The following is a 21,893-nucleotide window of genomic DNA, read 5'->3' as shown; positions in this document are numbered from 1 at the left end:
AATTGTTGAATGTATCCATAAAGTAGTTTTAACAACAAAATAATGAATTCAATTTTTTAAATTAATGTAATTATAATTAATCAATTTAATTCAACTAATAAAATGTGCTAAATCTAAATTCGAAATAGTTTACTTTTATAAGCTAATACTTCATTCAGATGCTTTAATTCAAACCATTTTAGCATAATTAATGAACTAATTAGTCTATGGAATAAATACAAAAAGTAAAATTAATATCTAAAAATGGTATTAAATAATGTTTATTATTTTAAAATTTACAATAAATTCATTCATGAACTATTTATTGAGCTGGAGGCATAAAAATACAAATTTTAATTAAAAACAAAAAAATCGCCAAAGTAATGCAACAAATATTGCAGGACTCTTGATTACGTAAATTATCGGTGTATGCTTTGCGTCTATAAATCATTATTTAGTATTTAGTACCTGTTATGGTTGAACGTAAAATTATTATTCTTTTTACACTAATTCTACAAGCGCTCTCAGACACGGAAGTGTCTTCAGACGAAAGCGGAAGTATTGTGGCGAAACTGCTCTCGGTCCGAGTGTCGGACGTGTGCGCTCTTGACGACGTCGCGGCTTGACGTTGCAGCGCAAGATGTTATTTACGATGAACACGAGAGCCTGCCAGTGATGCGAATGCGTCCGCTGGATTACAACGGAGCTCTTACGCTTTTACCATTTTGGATTGACGAAGCCCACTGTGCTTGTTAGGATGAAGATTTAAAATAATAATTTAAAAAAAGGCTGTCCACATTTGTGTCGCTTGCATTGAGGGTGCTTTCATGGAGCTGAGGGACGTGGGAGAGAGGGTGTCACCACGCTGCGGGGTCTGAACTCGCTCCAGGACAGGCGCCCGATCCCAGCGTGATGTTAGCCTGTTAGCGTCGTGATGCAGCGCTGACTGTGATCTGACTTTGAACCGCTCGCTGTCGGCCTCCCATCATGGCGACCAACGGCGGCGATCTGACGACGGGGATGGGGGAAATCATCCAGCTCAACGTGGGTGGGACGCGGTAAGTCCTCTCAGGCGGGCACGGTGGTCGCTGTGGGTGTCATTTGAGGAGCCGGAGTGTAAAGTGAGATCTGCGTGGATGCTGTTTGCACACGGCATTGCAATGCATTTGCTTTGAATCAGTAAAGTCCTCCACTTCTTCTTCCAGGGTCTTGCATGCATACAAAACTGGCATCCTGCATTAGCCATCACATCACTGCTATTAACATGAGTAATAACTCTTCTGTTATAGTTTCAGCACCTCCCGACAGACTCTCATGTGGATCCCAGACTCCTTCTTCTCGAGGTAACCGCATTGTTTTGGAAATGAGACGATAATAAAAGTGTAGGTTATCGGAGGACAAGCAGATGACGTCACCACACTCCTGCAAAAAAAACAAAAAACATGTCTGCTCAGTCAAGCAGTGGTAATATTGCAGAGGAGGAGACATGTTCCATGATGTCATTGTTCTCCCGCTTTCTGTCACTTCTGGATCCAGTTTCTCTGCTGCTGGGAAGATGTTGCAAAAACTAGTCGTGTTCCACCTATACGTGAGTTATATCTATGAAATGCAACGTAAACACTGTTCTAGCCGGCTTTAAATTGTCTTAACATGTGACAAAGTACAGTGCGCAGCAAAGAAATGTGTCGCAATGCTTTTGTCAACGAATATTTCTCACCAAGATGACACAAGACGGCTGGCGAAGACCTACATGGAGCTCCTTCACTCACTTCAACATAGTTCCTTTGCACCAAGATGGCGAAAGAGCACCACATGAAGCGCCACAGCTCACTTCAACATAATTCTATAGCACAAAGATGCCAAAAGATGGTGGTAAAGCGCTACATGAAGCTCTTCATCTCATTTCAACATAGTCTTGGCACTAAGATGTGCCAACAGAAGATTGGGCAAAAACAGCAAATAATAATTAGTATTTTTTTTGTGTGTGCAAATTTAAGAATGCCAGACTGCGAATTCGCGTTAGTTCATTGTAATAGAAATTGAAAAATAATTAATCCCTGAGTCATACTGTGGCCATCATAAAGCTTCAGACATTTTGCGGGAAAATGCTGAATTCCTAATTGTGTGGCGTTTTATTTTGGAGGTTCTGTGGTACACTTGGTGGGGGGACAACAACAACATGACATCATTGAACTTTTAAATGTTTGGCATAGTTGTACCATCTTATATCTCCGCCCAGATGGAAGTAAACTGCAGTGGAAGAATTCCACACAAGGAGTGAATAGAAAATTCTTTTGCATACCTATTTGCCAGCAGTGTTGAACAGGTTACATTTTAAATGTTCATGACCGTACTGTTACCAATGTTGCAGATATTTGTAAACGCGCAGGTGCTTGTAAATGGATTCATGCTTGTGTTAATGCTGCGTTTGTGTGTGTGTTGCAGTCTGCTCAGTGGAAGAATATCCACTCTTCGGGATGAAACTGGAGCTGTAAGTGCAGACTTTGTTCTCACTTCCAAAACAAGGCTTGTGACGCAGCAAAATGATGAAACCCATAGTGCAAAATGTCTTTATTACATTTGATTATACTGTTATTCATTTATGGAACCTATATTTTTTGGTCTTTTAATATATTGTATTTGCATTTTCTTAAAGGGAAAATGTTATAAAATTGGATAGTTGGGTCTCTGGGGTGCCTGCCCACTCATAAAGTGTGAAAGTAAATATATATAGTAAATATTTAGTGCATTTGGTTAAATCAGTCAGTGGTGACTTTGCACGTGTGGTGGGGTAATCATCTCCTGCACCACAAACACCTCAAAAACACCACAATAAAGTCACTAGATTTGTTGATTTTAGATTTTGAATTTTTTTCCCCCACGAGGGATCGGGGAAGTCGGCACCTTACCGACCCCTCAAGAAAATAATAAAAAATCAATCAATCAATCAATTAATGTCGCTAAGTCGGCAACACATGATCTAGCTACACCCCCGATCGTCATGGTAACGAAAGCCGTACTCTGCATTTGCACAAAACAGTCGAACGTCGAAACTGAGCGATTTGAACCACAGTTGACAGGTGAATATTTAGTGTAATGTAATTCCTCATTTGTGTATTATGTCGGAGACCTTTTATAAAGACACCTGGAAACAGTTTAAAATTTTGTAGGGGAAAAAAAAGTCCATAGGACTGTATGGCTCTCTTAAATTGCATAAATATATCATTTCAGGCAATAGTTCTACACACAGTCAGCATACTCCTTTATTATTCCTAATAACAGAAGCCATCTCTTTGTCCTCCTTTAGATATTTATTGACAGAGACCCCACAGCTTTTGCACCAATTTTAAATTTCCTCCGAACCAAAGAACTTGACCTGCGGTAAGAGGCCATTCAAACATGATGCTCAGATGTCAACAGTGTCTTGCATGAGCAATTCATAAATCTACTTGTATGTTTCTTCTCAGTGGCGTCAACATCAGCGTTCTGCGGCATGAAGCTGAATTTTATGGCATAACCCCCTTAGGTCAGTCTTGGCAGAATGTGGGCTTTTATAGCTTTTTAATAACTCTCACGTTGTTTATTGAGTGTGTTCCTGCAGTCAACGTTCTCATCTCTTCATTTGTCAGAATGTAGACAACATCTGCAATAGAATTTGATTTATATAAAATGAAGTGAGCACTCGCAGAGGAACTGTTAGATTGTTTTGCTTCCTGTTTCACTGTTGGAACTTCCTGTCATCGTCATTAAACTTGAATGGGAAAGGTTACTACCTTTGTGGTCACTATTCAAGGAGCGAGCATGCTTGAGTTCTGTACAATGATTCAGTTTTCTTGAACATTAGAAAATGTAACTAAATAAATATTGAAAAACCAACATTTATTAAAGATTAAATGCAAATGTTACCTAAAACCTCACCTACCTTAAACGTTAAATACAACTGAACTATACTTCGGCAGTGATTCTTTCGCACAACGCTAGAGGGAACCCAGTAGCACACTTTGTGAATCACTGGTATACCACTAACAAAATCACCATCTCAAGAATATAACAGGGCTGTCAAACTCATTTTTGTCTCGGGCCACATTGTAGTTATGATTTCCCTCAGAGGGCCGTTAGAACAGTGAAATGTTTAATCACCAAATCATATTATTACCATTACACAACAAATAACTAGATAACTAGTTTTGAAATCAGAAGACAAGGATAATAGTTTGTTCAAGTATTGTTTAAGTTACTGCAGAAGAAGGGTTTGGTAACAGAAAAATACAATATCTCAACATTATTATTTATTACAATTTGGGTCCAGATTTTTAGCAAAAATCACGGAAGTTGACGAGCATGATATGTTTTCGTGGGCCATATAAAATGATGTGGCAGTCCGCATCTGGCCCCCGGGCCTTGAGTTTGACACCCATGGTTTAATGACTCTTTCTGTTATGAGTTTCACATTTTAAAGTGAATGAATGAAATAAATGAACTTTTCAATGATATTCGCAAAAAAATAAAAATTAATAAATAAATAATCTGTACATTTTGGTATAGTGCGGCGCCTCCTGCTGTGTGAAGAATTGGACCGCTCGTCATGTGGCAGCGTTCTCTTCCATGGTTATCTCCCGCCTCCAGGTAAAACTCACTTAAGCCTGTTTGCGAGAAGATAAAACAGTTGACGTGTCAGCGTTTTGTTTCTCTTATCAGCCATAGCTGGCCGGAAGTCAAGCCCCGCCTCCTCCTGTGACGAGCGACCGGGTTCCAGTGGAGCGGAGGGGTTCAGCTATGTCGGCGGCCCTCCTCACCCTCCTTTCCCCGGCTCACCTGGATTGGATGAAGCTCATAAACTTGGTGAGACGGTCCTCCTGTTTGTGTGTGAGGCCATTTGATTTCAGGTGTGCCTGCTTTTTGGACTGTTTATTGTTCAGGACCGAACCCTCGTAAGGTGCTGATCATAGCAGGACACCACAACTGGATTGTAGCGGCGTACGCACACTTTGTCATCTGCTACAGGTAATTCTGCCAAAACAACAAGTAAGACACTTTTAGAAACATTGCACCCGTTCAGTTCCGCGCTGTACTACAGTCTCAGACGTTGATGAAATGATCCCGACAGGATTAAGGAATCTACCGGATGGCAACAAGTGTTCTCCTCTCCCTGCCTTGACTGGACCATTGAACGCATCGCACTGAACGCCAAGGTGGTGGGCGGCCCGCACGGAGACAAGGACAAGATGGTGGCCGCCGCCTCGGAGAGCAGCATCGTCCTCTGGAGCATCCAAGATGGAGGCAGCGGCAATGAGATAGGTAGATCAATGGACAAGAGGAAATTAAAGATGCTTGATGAACATAGACAGGCCTTACGTGCGTTTTATTTGTCCTCACCAGGCGTGTTCAGCCTCGGTGTGCCTGTGGACGATCTCTTCTTCATCGGAAACCAACTGGTGGCTACGAGCCACACTGGGAAGGTCGGAGTATGGAATGCTGTAACGCAGCACTGGCAGGTATTCAGTGTAGAGGTCTTGGTATACTGTTTACTTCCTTTTACATGTCCTGGATGGAAAAATGCTTCCATTTGCACCAATACAGGTTGTCCTGGAAAAAAATTAACGCACTCTTTGACTGATCCTCACTCATACGGTATATTGCTCGGATGGGGCGGAATCCTCGCAGCTCCAAAAGCATCACTTTTCAGGAAAACGTTTTTTTTTGTTTTTTTTTGAGCCATTAAACATTGCATCATCAAAGAGCGCAAGCCATTTTCAACATGCAAGGTTGGTCAGTAATTTGTAAAAATAACAGACCCAATTATGACCTTTCCATTTATTTCAATAAAGAAGTATAAGAGCGTTTTGAGGTACGCATGTGGAAAAGGAAGGAATTACCCCGTATCACAAGGCACCACTGTAATGTATTTATTTATCTCTTGCTGTACATAAAATATTTAATTACTGCTTTTCCCCTTCTAGTTAGATGCGATCTGCACTTCGTTGCTTTGTACTTTTTATGTAAATGACGCCAAATCTAATCTATTCTAATTATTGTGAGGTTACCGCTGTTTTTGTGTACATGTGCTAGGTTCAAGATGTTGTTCCCATCACCAGCTGCGACACAGCTGGATCCTTCTTGTTACTGGGCTGCAACAATGGCTCCATCTACTATATTGGTACATGCATACACACGTGCACATCTTCTTTGGCAAGTTGCCAAAGTATCATCTCTTTAAAAAACAAACAAATGTTTTCTCCTCTTGTCAGACATGCAAAAGTTTCCACTGAGAATGAAAGACAACGACCTCCTGGTGACAGAGCTTTATCACGATCCGTCAAATGACGCCATCACCGCATTGTCTGTCTACCTCACGCCAAAAACCAGTTAGTAAAAAAATATCACACTTATGACAAATGAAAGGCGATATATCACTACAGTGTGTTCTTGAGCGTGCATACAACTTCTAAGGTCAGGAGAAATGAACAATGACAGCAGGAATACAGGTGGAAAACTGGTTGCCAGCCAATCGCAGGGCACATACAAACAAACAACCATTCGCACTCACATTCACACCTACGGGCAATTTAGAGTCCCCAATTAATGCATGTTTTTGGGATGTGGGGGGAAACCGGAGTGTCCGGAGAAAACCCACGCAGGCACGGGGAGAACATGCAAACTCCACACAGGCGGGCCCGGGGATTGAACCCCGCTCCTCAGAACTGTGAGGCTGACGCTCTAACCAGTCTTCCACCGTGCCGCCGGGAAATGAGCAATGACAGGAAAAGATGGCCCAAGGAAAAAATGTGCAATGAGAATGTGTAACTAAGTGTAACTGTGCAATACATAAACATTTTCTGATTATTGAATGATTAAATTCGAGAATAGTCAACCGGACAAAATTATTTGTCTTATTTACTTCTCTCAGGTGTGAGCGGGAACTGGCTCGAGATCGCCTATGGGACCAGCAGTGGCGCAGTGAGAGTCATCGTGCAGCACCCAGAGACGGTCGGCTCGGGCCCTCAGCTCTTCCAGACGTTCACTGTGCACAGGAGCCCCGTGACCAAGATCATGCTGTCCGAGAAACACCTGGTCTCAGGTGAGGGGGTGGGGGGCGTGGCCATGATGGCGGATCAGAGGGAATAAAAAGATCACACTTGTTAAATCCTCTCGTTACATCCGGCGTCAGTGTGCGCCGATAACAACCACGTGCGCACATGGACGGTGACGCGCTTCCGAGGGATGATTTCCACCCAGCCGGGCTCCACACCCTTGGCGTCCTTCAAAATACTCTCCTTGGAGGAAACAGAGAGCCACGGCAGCTACTCTTCTGGGAACGACATCGGTGAGAAGAAACATTCTTGTGTCCTGAAGCTTATTAACTCATTCACTGCCAGCCTTCCCAGTTAACATGGATATTTGACTTCTAAAGCCGTCAATGGCAGTGAATGTGTTAAAGGATTTTCTCCACAGTGAGTTGACGTGTTGTGCCGTCAGGTCCGTTTGGAGAGCGAGATGATCAGCAGGTGTTCATCCAGAAGGTCGTCCCCATCACCAACAAGGTCTTTGTGAGGCTCTCGTCCACTGGGAAAAGGTACATCAATAAACACATTGTTAGATATATTGTAGAAGTTATCATTCTTAGATAGAAACTTAGTTAAACTTAGTTAGAAACCTCCCTATTTTCAAATAAATGCAGGAGCGACGGGAGAGATTGTTTAGAGCGTGTTGAGAGGCTGTAATCTGAACAATCTCCCATGCGCCCTCCTCATGAGTAAAATGACCAACGTCTTCATTCCTTTTGTGTTTATTCATTATAATGTTTGGTGAGATAAATCCAACACACATAGTGATGTTTAACCAATTTTTTTAAATGTGAGAGACCACACTCATGATGAGGAAAAACAAATGGTGTGTTTGTTGATAACTACCAAGACTGACCAGTGAGAGGCAGCATGGTGCCACAGTACATCCAGACTAAGAGATAATACAAAGAAGAGTACCACTGGGGAAAAAAAGAAAGGGCTAGTTAATTAATCGATTAATTCAAATGTATTTGTCAGGTTGATTTGTTTGATTATTGTTAGTGGCTTCCATCGTTCAAGGCGTGTCCCGCTGACTTGCACAGACAACAAAGAGGAGCTAGTTTCTAAATGCACAGTCGGTGTTGCCAAAGTAGTGATTTGGTCGCTATATTTATTTTACTCTAGCAACTATTTTTTAAATAAAATTGACTTGCAAATGAAATTTCCGCTAACAGACAAGCTGAGCGTAATCATTTTCACATATTTTTTTGGTACGACAATAAGGAGCTCGGTGAAGGTAATCATGAAGTCAACTGCGCTGAACATTGCCAAAGACACAGTGTCCATTTATAGGTTGCAAAAACAGTGATTAATCAGTAGGTTGGAAACTTTTGTCCTAAGGTATGTGCTTCTGAGCCACAAACATTTTATATTTAAATAAAAAAAAAAAATAATAATAATAATATATATATATAAATATATATATATATATATATATATATATATATATAGCTAGCTGGGGAAAACTCAAAGCTTGTTTGGTATCAGGATGAATAAAGCAAATCTGTGAATGGAAAAAACTAAACAAAACAATGTAAAACTTTGAATAATGTCATTATGATTTGATTTTTCTATAAATAAAGGGATAGAAAACGATTAAATGTTTCATTTTAAGGCCACATGGCCCACAAATAGTAGAAGCTAGGCTAACTGTTATCATATCTGCCAACAACAATGCTGTGAGAAACTTCTCGTCATTTTTCTTGTGGTGTCTAACTTTTGAGACAATACAAACACAACACAACCAGATTCTCCTCTATTTGTATCTGGCAACAGTGCAAGCTTTCGGTCGCTTCCTAATTGGCTAACGTTCCATTTCACCTTATAATCACGGGGTCTGTGATCGGCCCATCTTGGTGTCGACCACACACGAGGATTTTTCATCGGAAATATTGAACAGGTTTAACATTTACGGTTGTGGGCTAAGACCATTTTCTGAGCAGATCTGGAAGGAAAAACCTTAACACACCCCGCACCACGATAATCGCTCAGGATAACCTTGTAAAGAGATCTAATAATTGAACTTTACAGTTTACACCAACTTGTTCTCTTTCTGTTTCCTCAGTTTTGATTCTGTGTGCTTTTTGTGTCGTAGAATCTGTGAAGTGCAGTCGGTGGACGGCACCACCATCTCTTGCTTCATGGTTCGTGAGTGCGAGGGTTCCAGCCGGATGGGCTCGCGACCTCGCCACTATTTGTTCACCGGTCACGGCAACGGCAGCATCCAATTGTGGGACCTGACCACGGCCATGGACACCGCCAACAAAGGAGAGGAGAAGAAGAAAGAGGGTAAGCGTCACATCATTCAAGGGTGGCTGACTTTGTGTCACGTTGCTATGACGTCACACTAATTACGTACATCTGCGGTTGTCACTCTTGCGAGCTGTAACGGGGAGGGTACACAAAATAATTAGCAAAAAATTATGTTGTGATTATGAGGGGGTCCTCAAAATTCTATCCCCTGTAACCTGTTCCTCAACCCAAAAAGTTTGAGAACCCCTGACGTAGCGACAAGGACTTGAGTGGAAGGTGAACTGAAGACGTCTTTGTCGCGTAGATGTCGGCGGCCCCACAGAAGAGGAACTTCTACAGCTGTTGGACCAGTGTGACCTGAGCACGTCTCGCTGCGCCACGCCCAACATTAACCCCGCACCCTCGGTGCTGCAGCACACGCGCCTCAGAGAATCTTCCTCAAGGTAAAACGAGCACCAAGAAGAACGCCGCCGCTCCACAAACAGTCCCAATGTCAATGATGTAGTCTGTCTTCCGCCAGTGTGCAGTTGCAGGTTCAGGAAGCCATTCCTGAGAACCGGGTGACCTACGGAGCTGTGCGGCCTTACAGGGAGAGCCCCCTGCTGGCCCGCGCCAGACGAACAGAGTCCTTTCACAGCAACAGGTGAACTTTGAAAGTTCCCAACATCTGGTGAAATTTTCATGTCAATGGCACCTTTGGAAATCTATTTAGTGAGAAAAATGGTGACGTGTTAAATATATACTTTCAGCCGCTGTACTGTAGTAGCCAGGAGTGTATTTACTCAACTTCAGAGAGTGTTGTTAGGACCAAGTGTTGATTTGTATTAATGGATTTTTGTGTTGTTCCAACAAACATTTAAATATTTTCTACAAATAGATATGGATTAAAACTAGTATTATAATGTCCTCCCCCCCCCCGTGCTTTCGTGTTGTTGTTTTTCCCTAGTACTCTGGCTTCCTCCCACATTCCAAAAACGCTAGGTTTCTTGAAGACTAACTTGTCCATAGACGTCACGTGAATACAACTGTGAGTAGTCTAGTATAGTATACTGTATGTGCTCTGCGATTGGCTGGCAACCAGTCCAGGGTGTAACCCATGCCTCTCAAAAGGTGAGCTGGGATAGGCTCCAGCTCACCTGTGACCCTCAATAATATAAGCGGTATAGAAAATGGAAGGGTGGACAACATTAAAAACAATATAAATTCCTTTCAGAGAAAAAAGATCAAAATTGGCTTACCTTCATCTTTGTCCACAGAGACTTCCAGAACTTCAGCCTGAGTCGAGGTATCCTGGACAGCACAGATGAGAGCCCTAGTCAGCCCGCGCACGCACACCGTTCCCTCTGCGACTTTGGTTCCGAGGAGAGCGAGAGGAGGCTCTCTGCCATGGAGCTGTGGACCTGCCGCAGCAACGACGTCAACAACGCAAACGCTCTGACCGCTGCTGACAGGACCAAGACCGACAGCGGGAGTCAGGAATCTCCACGGCAGCCCCCTGACAGCCCGGTCCCCGGAGGAGGCGACGTCAGACGGAAGGCGCACCCGCAGCCCGAGGAGGGGGAAGGCGTGGGGGCGGCTGGAGACTGGGCCAAGGCGGAGGGCGGTGCGAAGAAGAGGGGAGTGCTGGAGGTGGGCTTTCTGGGGAGGAAGCGGGCACCCCCAGTCCCACTGCTCTCCCTTGGATACGAAGGCGGCGGCAGCGACCCCCCCCCTAACGTCTCTCCTTCCCCCACCAAACTGACTTCCTGCACCTCGCCACGACACAGGAAGCTCACGGCTGAGTCGTCCAATCAGGACAGCAGCCTGTGACCCGATTCCTTCCACGGTCCAAAAACTGAGTGTGAATGATTGTGTGACTCTGTGATTGAATGATCAGTCCAGCACGTACCTGCCTTCTCATATACTAAGGCTGGGATTACACTGCCTGGATCAGGTGATGAATTGCGGTAAATTGGAAACTTTCCTTGGGAATTAATGACAATTTATGGGAATGAATCAAGAATTTAGAAATTTTAAGGTTACCCGAACTCCAGTTTATTCCCATGGTACGTTTCCAATTTGGAATTCCCCCATCTTAAATTACCATAGAAATTTACAAGGGCCATTCTGGACGTTTTTCACCCATTTGCAACCCCACACACAACACCCGATGTCGTTTGATCTCTGAAGTTAAGCAGGGTCAAGCCTGGTTAGTACTTGGATGGGAGACCACCTCAGAATACCAGGTGCTGCCAATTTATCTTGCCTGTGTGAGGCAAGCAAGCCCAACTCCGTGCCGGTCCCAAGCCGGGATAGATAGGGAGGCTTAAAGTCATGAAGTTCGACCATAACCTACACCAAAAATGCAAAACAGTGACCTCAAATAGAGAAAAGCTAGGAAGAACGTTCAAGTGGCACAATTCCAAAGTGGAATAATTGAGACATGCCATGACAGTGTAAATAGAAAGACAACAAGAAATCGGATATCTTCGGATTGGAATCTGGGATATTTGTCAATGCGACCACAGTGTAAAGGCACAGATCGGATATAGCTCGTCAATATGAGCTTGATGTCATTGAAAAGCGAAAATCCGTGAGTAATTATAAAAATCTTAAAAGGTTGATGATTTCCTATAGATGCCACAAGATCCGTGTAAACATAGCCATAGTGGCTGTGTGAGAGTTGAAATTCTAGATGGAAATAGAATCAGATGGCGCCATTCAATCGGGATTGCGCACTTGGCTCTGCGGTGTAAACCCAGCCTGAGTCCACTGGGCTGAACTCCAGCTTTCCTATGACCCTGAACTGGATGAATGGATGCTAATGGGAACAGCAACATAACAAACAAAGTCAAATGGTACAAGAAACATTCCCATTAAAGTGAATTTATAATACATGCGTACATATTTAGATCAATGTAATATTCTTAAAAGCATTTTACTGACAGAAAAAAAAAAAGTGACAAGAGTGGTGTCAGTTACAAGACAGTCAAGATGCACATCAGTTATGCACACACGAAGACAAGATCGTCACATAGCGATGAGCTACACGTGTCTGCTGTCTGCATTCACCGTTTATTTATCACTCGTATTTTCTTTAGCTCCATTGCATTGCGAGGCACATGCAAAGCATGCGTTATATAGAAAAAAATCAGTTAAAAGCACATAAAGTGTAATGTGACACACGAGTTGACAAAACATTTTAGGGAAATTGTATATTTAAAACGTTTACTACTTTCTAATACTGATGCATTATTTTAACTAAGCATTTTTATGTTTTTCACAGCAGTGCCTGCCTGTGCAATATTACACAAATTATTTATATTTTTGCAGTTCCACAAGGATTTTACACTACATCACTATAATGTATGCCTCATCTTGTGTGTGCCTTATTCAACCTGTTTTCATGCTCATCAGCCTGTTGCTTTACAAGACAACACAGCGTCACGTCACAGAATGACATCAGTATGACTTGAAACAATCGTTAGTGATCAATATCAATGGGCAGTGTTGTAAATAGTCGATTGCAACTGGAAAGTGTGACAACTCCGACCTATGGTTTGTTCAAGGTGAATCTTCACACAAGTTGGCTGCATGTGATCCGTAATGATGATGCGTGCAACTTGTATGTCACACACACGGTGTTTTACGTAAAGCCCTTGCATCGGACTGGATAACACGGGGGGAAAAAAGATGAAATACGTACAAGTACATAAAGGATCGTGTGCAACATCCTTAGTAACACAAAATAAATTGGTGCACTAAAAAAACTGAATGCCAATATGCAAATGAAAATAATCCAAACAAAATCCAACTATGATGGATTTATATCTGTGATGTTTTGTTGTCCTTGTATTGTTGAGAATCATAGATATATATAAACTGTATATAACGGATGCTATTGGACCTGACTGCATTTGCACTATGAACACACACACTTTTATTTTATATACGAGTACATAATAAATGTATCAATGTATGAACATTCAAGTTGTTCTCTGATTGTGTATACATGATGAAATAAATGTGTTATAAAAATAAATCTTGAAACGTTCTATAGAAATACCATTTTGAGTCACCTACAGCTGTGTTACCCAAAACTCTAAATACTATAGACATTTTTGGGCACTCCAATAAAGAATTAGAAGGCAGTCAAGTTGTTTGGCAGCAGTTGTCCCCTTCCCCCCACTTTTGATGCAAATCCATTACATTGTAGAGGCATCCAATATGGCAGTTCAAGTTTAAAGTCACATTGGAAGGTACAGTTAATTTAATAACTTAAAAAACAACTATGATCAATTCCTTTTCCTTCTTTTGAGTCCATTTCTATTTTATTTTGATGAGTGCCATCTTATGTTTTGCATCATCATCAGATTGAGTAAAAAATCCTATTTGTGAATATACCTTTCACTGACAATTGCAATTAACCGATTCTGATTCAATACAATATAATTAAAGGGCATTTAAAAAAAAAAAGGGAGGGTATGTAATTTAGAAAACAAAACACTTTTGGCCACATTTGTTAAACCTGGCAGTCTAACCATTAGCAAAGCAAAGCAAATGTATTTATATAGCACCTTTCATAAACAAGGCAACCCAATGTGCTTTACATGATTAAAAGCATTTAAAACTAAAGAAAAAAAAGCCTATAAACACTTAAAACAAAGAGAAAAATAAAAGTACAATTAAAACAGCGTACAGCGCAAGAAATATTTAAAAGCAGAAAGGCTCTAAAAAGCATGAGTAAAAACGTGGGTTAAAAAACAACAACAAAAAAACCTCTAGCCCCATCTTGTATCTACAATTGGATTGGATAAATTGATAAATTGGATTTTTAAGAAACCAAACCGCACCCTAGGAAAAACAACCAATCAGAGACAAATAGCCTGACCGACGAGGTGTCAGTCATTTGCCGTGCACTCGAGGGCATGCATAGCGGTACACCCCTGCAGCCTCTACCAGACCTGTTTCCTTGGGTTTGTTTTGAAAAAAAAAAAAAAAAAAACCATCTGTCAGCTGGGTTTAAGATTTTGCAAAATGGAAGCAGGGCAAAGTGGAATAATTAACATTTTTGCTCGACATATACATTCATCACCTCGTTTTTTTATTTTTATTTTTTACAGTAAATTCCCAACATTTTAATTTCAAACTGCTCCTATTTAGTATTATAGTAACACTTCATTGTGAATGAGTCAGGGAAACAACGTAGCAGGTGTGGCTAACGTCACGTTTGTTTCCAGAGCATGTTAAGTACACACTACCCGAGTAGGGCGGGATTAATGAAGCGAGGCTACATTTCAAACCTGCTAGCAGTTTTAAAACCGCAAACTCACCCTTTAATAAAATATACATTTAATAACATTTCGAAATGCATGTCATCTCAGGTGGGGAGGGGGGTGGGGGGGTGCCAGTTAAGGCTGAAGGTAAGATTGGAAGGTAGCGGAGGAATAAAAAATATGAACATATACATAATTGAGTAATACGTTTAACATAAACCGAAATCTAGAGTATCAATGAAATAACTTATTTTATAACGTGCCTTTCAACCATTCGCTTATATTTCCAAGAAAGAGCCTTATTGATTTTAAAAGAATATCCAAAATGTTTCCCATGTTAAAGGTCAGACCAGTAATCAGTTGTTGTCACCACTGTAAGAAATGACTAGGTACTAACTACGAACACTGCATCAAACAATGATCTTCAGATTTGTTTCAATTTTATGTACCCATCAAGCATGGTGACCGACTTCTGTTGGAGATGATTAAGGTAGCTGGGGTCAAAGGCTTTTTGAAGTGTCCATCTGTGAGTACGTTGTGGGACAGCACAATCGACTAGCAAAATAAAACAAAAACAGTAACAGCTGAATTTCCCCCTGCACTTGTCGTGTGTGTGTGTGTGTGTGTGTGTGTGTGTGCGCATTTCACTAACCTCCTCTTTCAGACAGTCTCCTCTTTTCAGACGGCGCGTGTCGTCACAATGATTTATGACTTTAATAAAACTCTGTGTGTGTGTGTGTGTAGCTCAGGGCCACACTGTCCTTTACAATCACTCCACACGCTCTCATTTCACCACCTCCCTCTCCTCCCTCTGTGGCTGACAGTAGTTGCGAACAAGCCCATGAATGTGTGTGTGTGTGTGTGTGTGCACGCGTGCGCCCTTGACGGGCGACCTTGAGTAAGGCTGTCTTTCTCACTGCCACTTTTCTTCATTTCCAACTTGCCTTGATGCTCCCTGAAGGGACGAAGGGGCAAAAAGTAAATTAACGCTGCGTCTTTTCGTATAGTGAGATCTGCCAGTGTGTGTGTGTGTGTGTCTGTGCGCGCAAAAGGTACTGTATGTTGAGCCCGGACAAAAAAAAAAAAAAATACAATGTACAATGCTCAACACCAAACGAACACCATGCCTTCAGGAAAGCATGGTTACCTTGGGGCTGTTTGTTTTTCTTCAGGTGGAACTGGGGCCTTAGACAAGGCAGAAAGGATTATGAACAGATTGTAATAGCAGTCAGTGTTATCACAAAACCTTAAGGTTTCTGCAAGAAAGAAACATAAAATGCCAGGGGACAAAAAACGACAAGAATGACTGAGCTTTGTTTGGGGTTAGTAAGAGGCACTTTAAATGGTGGCAGGTGTCTGCTGACTCCCATTTAACATGAGTTTGAAGGTGAATAGTTCGTTCTGAACATGGCCAAGTCCCAAGTCATAAGCAGGTGTGCACACTTGCGCAATCACATAATTGCAGTTGTCTTTTTACTTCACCTCTCAAAAGGTTAAACAAACTAAAAAAATGTCCAGGTTATAGGTTACATTAATGGCAGAATAAAGTTTTGAAATGATTTACCATTGTCTAATTTTTTTAATCACAAAAACCTGGAATGTGAACAGGCGTGTGTAGAATTTTTATGAGAGCTGACCTAACTACATATAACCTGAATATTATATTACTGACTACTCCTCTAAATTAAGTTATGTCTATAGTCCCACCATCATCCCACATTTCATCTTTTTAAATTGATGGCTGTCCCATTGTATCTCGTAAATATCAATACAATATAAACAAATGATCGAACGCAATACATCTTGGAGTAGGCTTGCTTCAATTAGTGTTTTAGCACTTTTCTATTGCACGTGTGTGTGTGTTAAATAAAACTAAAAAAAAAAAAAAAGAGCAGAGATTGTGTTGGCCACATCACTTATATTTGACTTTATCTATAAATAATGATTCATATACAGCAAACAGATAATACTGCCACAGTAAAAAAAACAAAAAAAACAATGTCATGACAATGCATTAGGCTTAAATTTTGTGCAGAATAACAACAATTCCATCTAATAACTACTGGAGGATTAATGTACACATTATAATACACAACACAGCTAAGTTCTAACAGGATGTTTTGCTCCTTCCAAGACAAAACTGTTTATAGAAACGTTTATACAATAAAAAATGATCTCACTTTATCTCAACGAAAACAAAATACATTGTTTACATTGGTGGAAAAAAAAAAGTTGGCATTAAAAATCGAAACATACTAACAGGAAGGCCATTAGAAGTCATGACGGTCAGCGACAAGACGACAGGTATTTAAATGAGGAAGGAAATCTACTGAAAACTATATCTAAAATCTAAATCTAAAAGTCAACGAATGAGGTGATATTCAAGCTCCGTACACAACATTGTTATTTTCTACCACAGTACATCATGTGCACGCTGCTTCTACTTCTAATCAACACAGACTCACAGATGTTAGTTCATTTAAGCATGTGGTTCTTAGCACTTGTACTAACTACAGTAAATGTTCCATTGTTTTCCTCTGCTTACACTGTTAGATTCCTTTTGACAACTTTATACCTGCACATCGTCATCCTCACTCTGCCGGTGGCTTTAATCAAATGACACACAGTGAGACCAAATCGGACGTTCCTTAAATCAATGCATTGGAACCGTTAGATAGTTTTGTCATACCTGATTGGGTGCAGCGTCTCAAAGATGTGTGTCAGTGAAGGTGGCGTGCTCCTTTCTCACACAACTTAAAGACTTGATGGCATCTGCAAAGTCTTCCTCCACATACTAAAAAAAAACAACAACGTCATTATCTTCAGATGATCTATCCATCTACCTCAGTGGATGTGCAAATTCTACACACCGCTGTTCAAATGCCAAATTTAAAATTGTTCAAATGCCAATTATTATTATTATTTTTTGTAATGTCAAAAAAGCATTTCAAAGCCTTTTCCACCATGAGTGTGACCTATGACCTGTACAACTCAATTGAAGATGGAATGTAATCTTTTCGAGAGAGGACGTGTCAGTCTGAGGACAAACCCTTCAGGCTTCTTCTTCAGGAAAATCCTACTGGAACAGCTGAAGTTTATTCACGGTTAATGAGAGGCACTTTAAATGGTGGCAGGTGTGTGCAAACTATTTAACATGAGTTTGAATGTGATAGGTTAATTCTGAACAAAACCACAGTCTCGTTAAAAGAGGTTGCATTATGTCAGTTGTATATTTTTACTTACCCTCTCTAAAAGATTACATTTGATTCAATTGAATTGTACAGGTTATAGGTTAATGGTATAACATATTTTGAAATTATTTATATTGGTCTAATTGTTTTTAAATGACCAAAAAAAAAAAAAATGGCATTTGAACAGGGATGTGTAGACTTTCTTTTCACTCTCACTCTCTCTCTCTCTCTCTCTCTCTCTCTCTCTCTCTCTCTCTGCTCCATTTATTTCGATCTCCGTTAGCTTTGGTTAACACAATCGCTATTCTATGGTTATCAACTCACCAGTGCTGGTTCCAGAGGGTTGTCCCAGCAGCCCTCTTCTGTCACCGGAGCCTTCCTGTCAATCAGCTGGGTGAGGCTGTGGTGCAAGGGATGATCGGAGTAGGCCTGAGTCAGGTCCGTTTGCCTGGGGACCCTCAGGACGGACATAGGGTGGAATGCAGAGCTGTCGCCCACTATCTTGGTGTCTGACAGGCCCTGAAATGTATGTTTGGATTTTAGTGAAAGCGGACACCACTGTTACGTAATGTGTGTGTGTACTGTACAAGTAAAGCAGTGTTTCCCAACCTTTGCTGAAGTGCCTTGTGGGAAAAAAAAAAAATATATATATATATATATATTTATATATATATATATATATATATATTTTTTTTTTTTCCCCCCTTAATAAATAAAATCAATATTTAAAAACTGCATTTTATGTTTACTTGGTTTATAGTTGTGTGATATTTATATTAGATTTATATCTGTTTGATTATCTTAAACATTAAAGTGGGGAGACTGAAAAAAAAAACATTGATAAGGGGGCAAAAACCTATTCACGGCACTGTATTTTACATTTGAAAAATTTCACAGCACACCACCAAACTAAAGTGTCACAAAAGGCATACATAGACGACTGAAATAATTATAATCTCATCCCAAATTACTCACAAAGGTACTTATTTAATGTGATACCTGGGCCTGCTTAGGTGAACACAAAGCTATTATTGTGTTGCATAAATGGCAACAGGTTTATTGAACCTTCTTGACATCCAACGGAAGAGTACCTAATTCTTCTGTCTGTCACCATGTGTAGCTAGCATGGATGAACAAAACATTACGTGTAGTAAACAAATAATTCTCAGAACAATTAAGAGGAATAGGAACATTTTCTGCTGCACACCTAATGATCTCTCACGGCACACTAATGTGCTGTGGCACATTGGTTGGTAATTGGTAAAAAAAAAATAAAAAAAAAATAAATAAAATAAAAAAAAAAAAGTTGTATATTTATTGTTATCATATAGCATACTGTATATTTTATATCAATAAAAATTGATATAAAATAATTGATATCTTGTAACAGTTCAATGTTTTTTCAATTTTACAGAAACAATGTGACAAATTTTCATGGAAATGTAGTTTTTTTTTTATATTAAAAAAAGTGTACTCATTCAACTTTTGTTATAAATAATATTGTGCTATCTTTTAAAAATGTCACTTTTTCTTGTAACCTTTTGATGTGGACTATGTTTAATTTTATTATTAGAATAAGCAGCAGGCCAATAATAAATGGCCCCCAGGCTGGACTTTGGGCACCCCTGTGAAGCCAGCTAATACTATGTTCATGTAACATGAGTTCATGAGTGTGTACATGCAAGATGCATGGTGTTGTTATTTTATTATCCTTTCCTTTTTGAGTGCTTTGCCAGTATCTTGTGGCATTTATACCTAATTACAAACATCTTTTTTTTTTTTGGGGGGGGGGGGGGGGGCACTCAATTATTGTTATTTGTGGTAGGTCTTGGTCCCTATTCGTGGCGAAATCAATTTCTCAGAGCCTTTTATGCTCAAAGTCTTTCTAATGTTGTACTGTACTTGTTGAGCACAAACCTTGGAGTCAGTTGTCCTTTACCAGTTTATACATATTGTCTAGTTGGCACACTAAGCATGCACACATACGCACACAAAGACATCATGCTTGCTCAGTGCACTGTACCTCCGTGTACACAGTGTAGCTTTTAAGCGTTACGTTCTTGATCTCAACACAGCCTGCTACAGTGTCAAACTGCAAAAAGGGGGAAACAATAAAAGTGGAAATTTAGGGTTGCCCGGCATTGGCTAAAGTCTTACTGTGAGGCGATCGGGATGAAGGCCAGCGCTGGAATGATGTTTTGAACACAAGTCGGGATAAGGCCTCTGAGGGAGGGACACAGAGAAGAAGGAAGTGAAAGAGTGGCTCAAATCAAGATACAGATTAGAAGAGAGATGTTTGAATTCTATGAATGACACAATAAGGACAAGGAGAAGGGGTGAACACAAGTAAACAAGAAGAAGGTTGCCATGTTTAAGTTCTGTATGACCAGAAAAACTCAGATCTAAAAAGAACCATTTTTGCTGCTGTAATTAACATAACAATAGACACTGGCTAAATAGGTACACGTAGTAAACTAACTAAATAAAGTTGTTTTTCCACATAACTTTATACATTTATATTTTATTCGTATTAAGGTAAAAGTCAGGTTCAAAAGAAAATACAATAAAGTGGAATTAGTCAAAGGCCATTCCCGGATTTTATTCCCATTGCCTTCTTCATAGGGGTACTGGAATTGTTTCTTCAGCTCCCTCTAGTGGCATTAAAGTAAACAGACTGTGCAAGATTTGCCATTCTAATGTGCAAAAATTACAATAAATACAATAAACTACGAAACCTAACTCCATGTTATGTCATTATGTATACAAATGATGATTTGGACAAAAAGAAATGCTTTCAACTGTCAACTATATGGCTGTGACAAAAGTCATCATCCCTGAATGGAGTTCAGGGACTTCCCCGTTTTTCTATCACGAATGTTTGGTATTCATCCTTTCTAGTCAACGTCGCATTTCTCTGTCTTTCTCCATCTCTCTTCCTCACCGTGTATGTTTCTCCTGCAGCCTTCCTGCTCTTCTGAAGCATGACCAGGGGAGGGCGATCTCTGGCTGAAGGATTCTTCCTCAGAGTTCTAGGAATGAATGATAGGGGGGGGGGGGGGGGAAACATTCCCACTCTGTTGTTCTACTTGGTACCAAATGTGACTTTCATTTCTTTAAAAAAATAAAACAATGACTGTTCTGCATACACATGCATATCAATAGATGTTTTATACAGTTATTACATACTGGGTGTATTATAAATCATCACCACCATCATAGAGGTACATCACTGTAAATAATATTACGCTTCCCAACTTGCACTCATTGGCATATACTAATGTAGCGTAATCTGACTATATTAATTACCATATACCAACATACAAAATTGGAATATTCTGTCTGTCTGTCTGTCTGCCTGCCATATCTTGGGTTACAATGGTGAGAATACCTTTGCAGCAGAAGGCCCAACAGGATGGCCAGCAAGAAGAGACCCAGCAGCGCAAACAGCAAAATGAACCACAGCTCAGAGTAGATTGGTGCTGCTGACATACTCGCTCCCTCTTTACTTGTGTCTTCTGGATCAACAGGACCTGCAGGGAAAACATCACACTATTTGGACAAAGGTATTGGGACACCTGGTCATGGCAGGAAGTGAAAATAGAAGAAAACGTTGGGCCCTCCTTTGCAGCTGGAAAAGATGCTAGCCCGTCTGTGGAATTTTTTTCCATTCAGCTAGACTAACATTTGTGGGATCAGAGGTCTCTGTTCTAAATGAGTTAACTCCAAAGGTAAACCCCATCGGGCTTTTTCCAACCCACACTCATCCTAGCATGCCTAAGTCTTCCCCACAACGCTGCCGCAAGCGGAAGCATACAATTGTCCAAAACATTTTTAATATCGTTTTTTTTTTTTTTTTTATATATCATAGGGTTACACTTCAAAGCGAGTGTGTGGGTGTGTTTGTTACCTAGGCCTGAAGCAGGGCTATATCTGACAGTGGGAGTGGTGGCACTGCCACTGTCTGTGGTACAAGTCACCTGAAATGACAGCGCTGTGGAGGACAAGGAGAGAAAGACAATGTCATTTGAGAATACAGGTGAATAAAGCTGTTTTTAACAGGTCTGAGAAATGACACGCAAGGTGGAACAAATCCTACTGGAGAAAACACAAACCCTGTATCTGTCTGTATGGAAAGCCATTTTTTTTATAGG

The 21,893-nt window shown here is 40.6% G+C and overlaps 2 protein-coding genes and 1 long non-coding RNA gene across 10 annotated transcripts in view; 1 reads left to right on the top strand and 2 right to left on the bottom strand.

Moving 5' to 3' along the window:
• Nucleotides 1-590: 590 nt before the first annotated feature.
• Nucleotides 591-13,265, top strand: kctd3 (potassium channel tetramerization domain containing 3). 3 transcript variants are annotated; one of them, XM_061667342.1, is made up of 20 exons: nt 591-1,037; nt 1,269-1,322; nt 2,425-2,470; nt 3,287-3,360; nt 3,447-3,505; nt 4,525-4,605; nt 4,678-4,821; nt 4,899-4,983; nt 5,087-5,277; nt 5,359-5,474; nt 6,049-6,136; nt 6,228-6,344; nt 6,887-7,057; nt 7,148-7,303; nt 7,456-7,552; nt 9,139-9,332; nt 9,601-9,739; nt 9,817-9,939; nt 10,243-10,323; nt 10,553-10,641. In XM_061667342.1, exons 1-19 carry the CDS (start codon nt 967-969, stop codon nt 10,313-10,315), a joined length of 2,079 nt encoding a protein of 692 aa, XP_061523326.1. In that variant the 5' UTR covers nt 591-966; the 3' UTR covers nt 10,316-10,323; nt 10,553-10,641. The 3 variants fall into 3 exon arrangements, with proteins under 3 accessions (XP_061523326.1, XP_061523309.1, XP_061523319.1); XM_061667325.1 differs by lacking the exon at nt 10,243-10,323 and having other exon boundaries at nt 10,553-13,265; XM_061667335.1 differs by lacking the exons at nt 591-1,037; nt 10,243-10,323 and having other exon boundaries at nt 1,516-2,470; nt 10,553-13,265.
• On the bottom strand, nt 5,133-11,057 carry LOC133396992 (uncharacterized). Its single transcript, XR_009767516.1, has 5 exons — nt 10,535-11,057; nt 9,086-9,280; nt 6,878-7,542; nt 5,356-5,565; nt 5,133-5,239 (listed from the first exon to the last, which is right to left on the bottom strand). It is a non-coding gene; the product is annotated as an uncharacterized LOC133396992 (long non-coding RNA).
• Nucleotides 13,266-16,462: 3,197 nt separating the features above from the next.
• Nucleotides 16,463-21,893, bottom strand: part of ush2a (Usher syndrome 2A (autosomal recessive, mild)) — a 239,970-nt gene continuing 234,539 nt past the window's right edge. For 4 of the 6 annotated variants that reach the window (XM_061667224.1, XM_061667229.1, XM_061667237.1 and 1 more), the window contains 7 exons: nt 21,650-21,733; nt 21,131-21,272; nt 20,684-20,771; nt 19,766-19,834; nt 18,067-18,261; nt 17,241-17,345; nt 16,463-17,157 (listed from right to left, as the gene is read on the bottom strand). In XM_061667224.1, the coding sequence (XP_061523208.1) occupies nt 17,259-17,345; nt 18,067-18,261; nt 19,766-19,834; nt 20,684-20,771; nt 21,131-21,272; nt 21,650-21,733 (665 nt within the window). In that variant the 3' untranslated portion in view covers nt 16,463-17,157; nt 17,241-17,258. Of the gene's footprint in view, nt 17,158-17,240; nt 17,346-18,066; nt 18,262-19,765; nt 19,835-19,899; nt 19,966-20,683; nt 20,772-21,130; nt 21,273-21,649; nt 21,734-21,893 lie in introns of all 6 variants that reach the window. The other 2 variants (XM_061667225.1, XM_061667255.1) reach the window with 1 other exon arrangement.

The sequence above is a fragment of the Phycodurus eques genome, chromosome 2, assembly GCF_024500275.1.
Source record: "Phycodurus eques isolate BA_2022a chromosome 2, UOR_Pequ_1.1, whole genome shotgun sequence".
In the NCBI taxonomy this organism is placed as follows: domain Eukaryota; kingdom Metazoa; phylum Chordata; class Actinopteri; order Syngnathiformes; family Syngnathidae; genus Phycodurus; species Phycodurus eques.
Note: the sequence above shows the minus strand (reverse complement) of the source record. Positions and strands in the feature narration are given on the sequence as shown.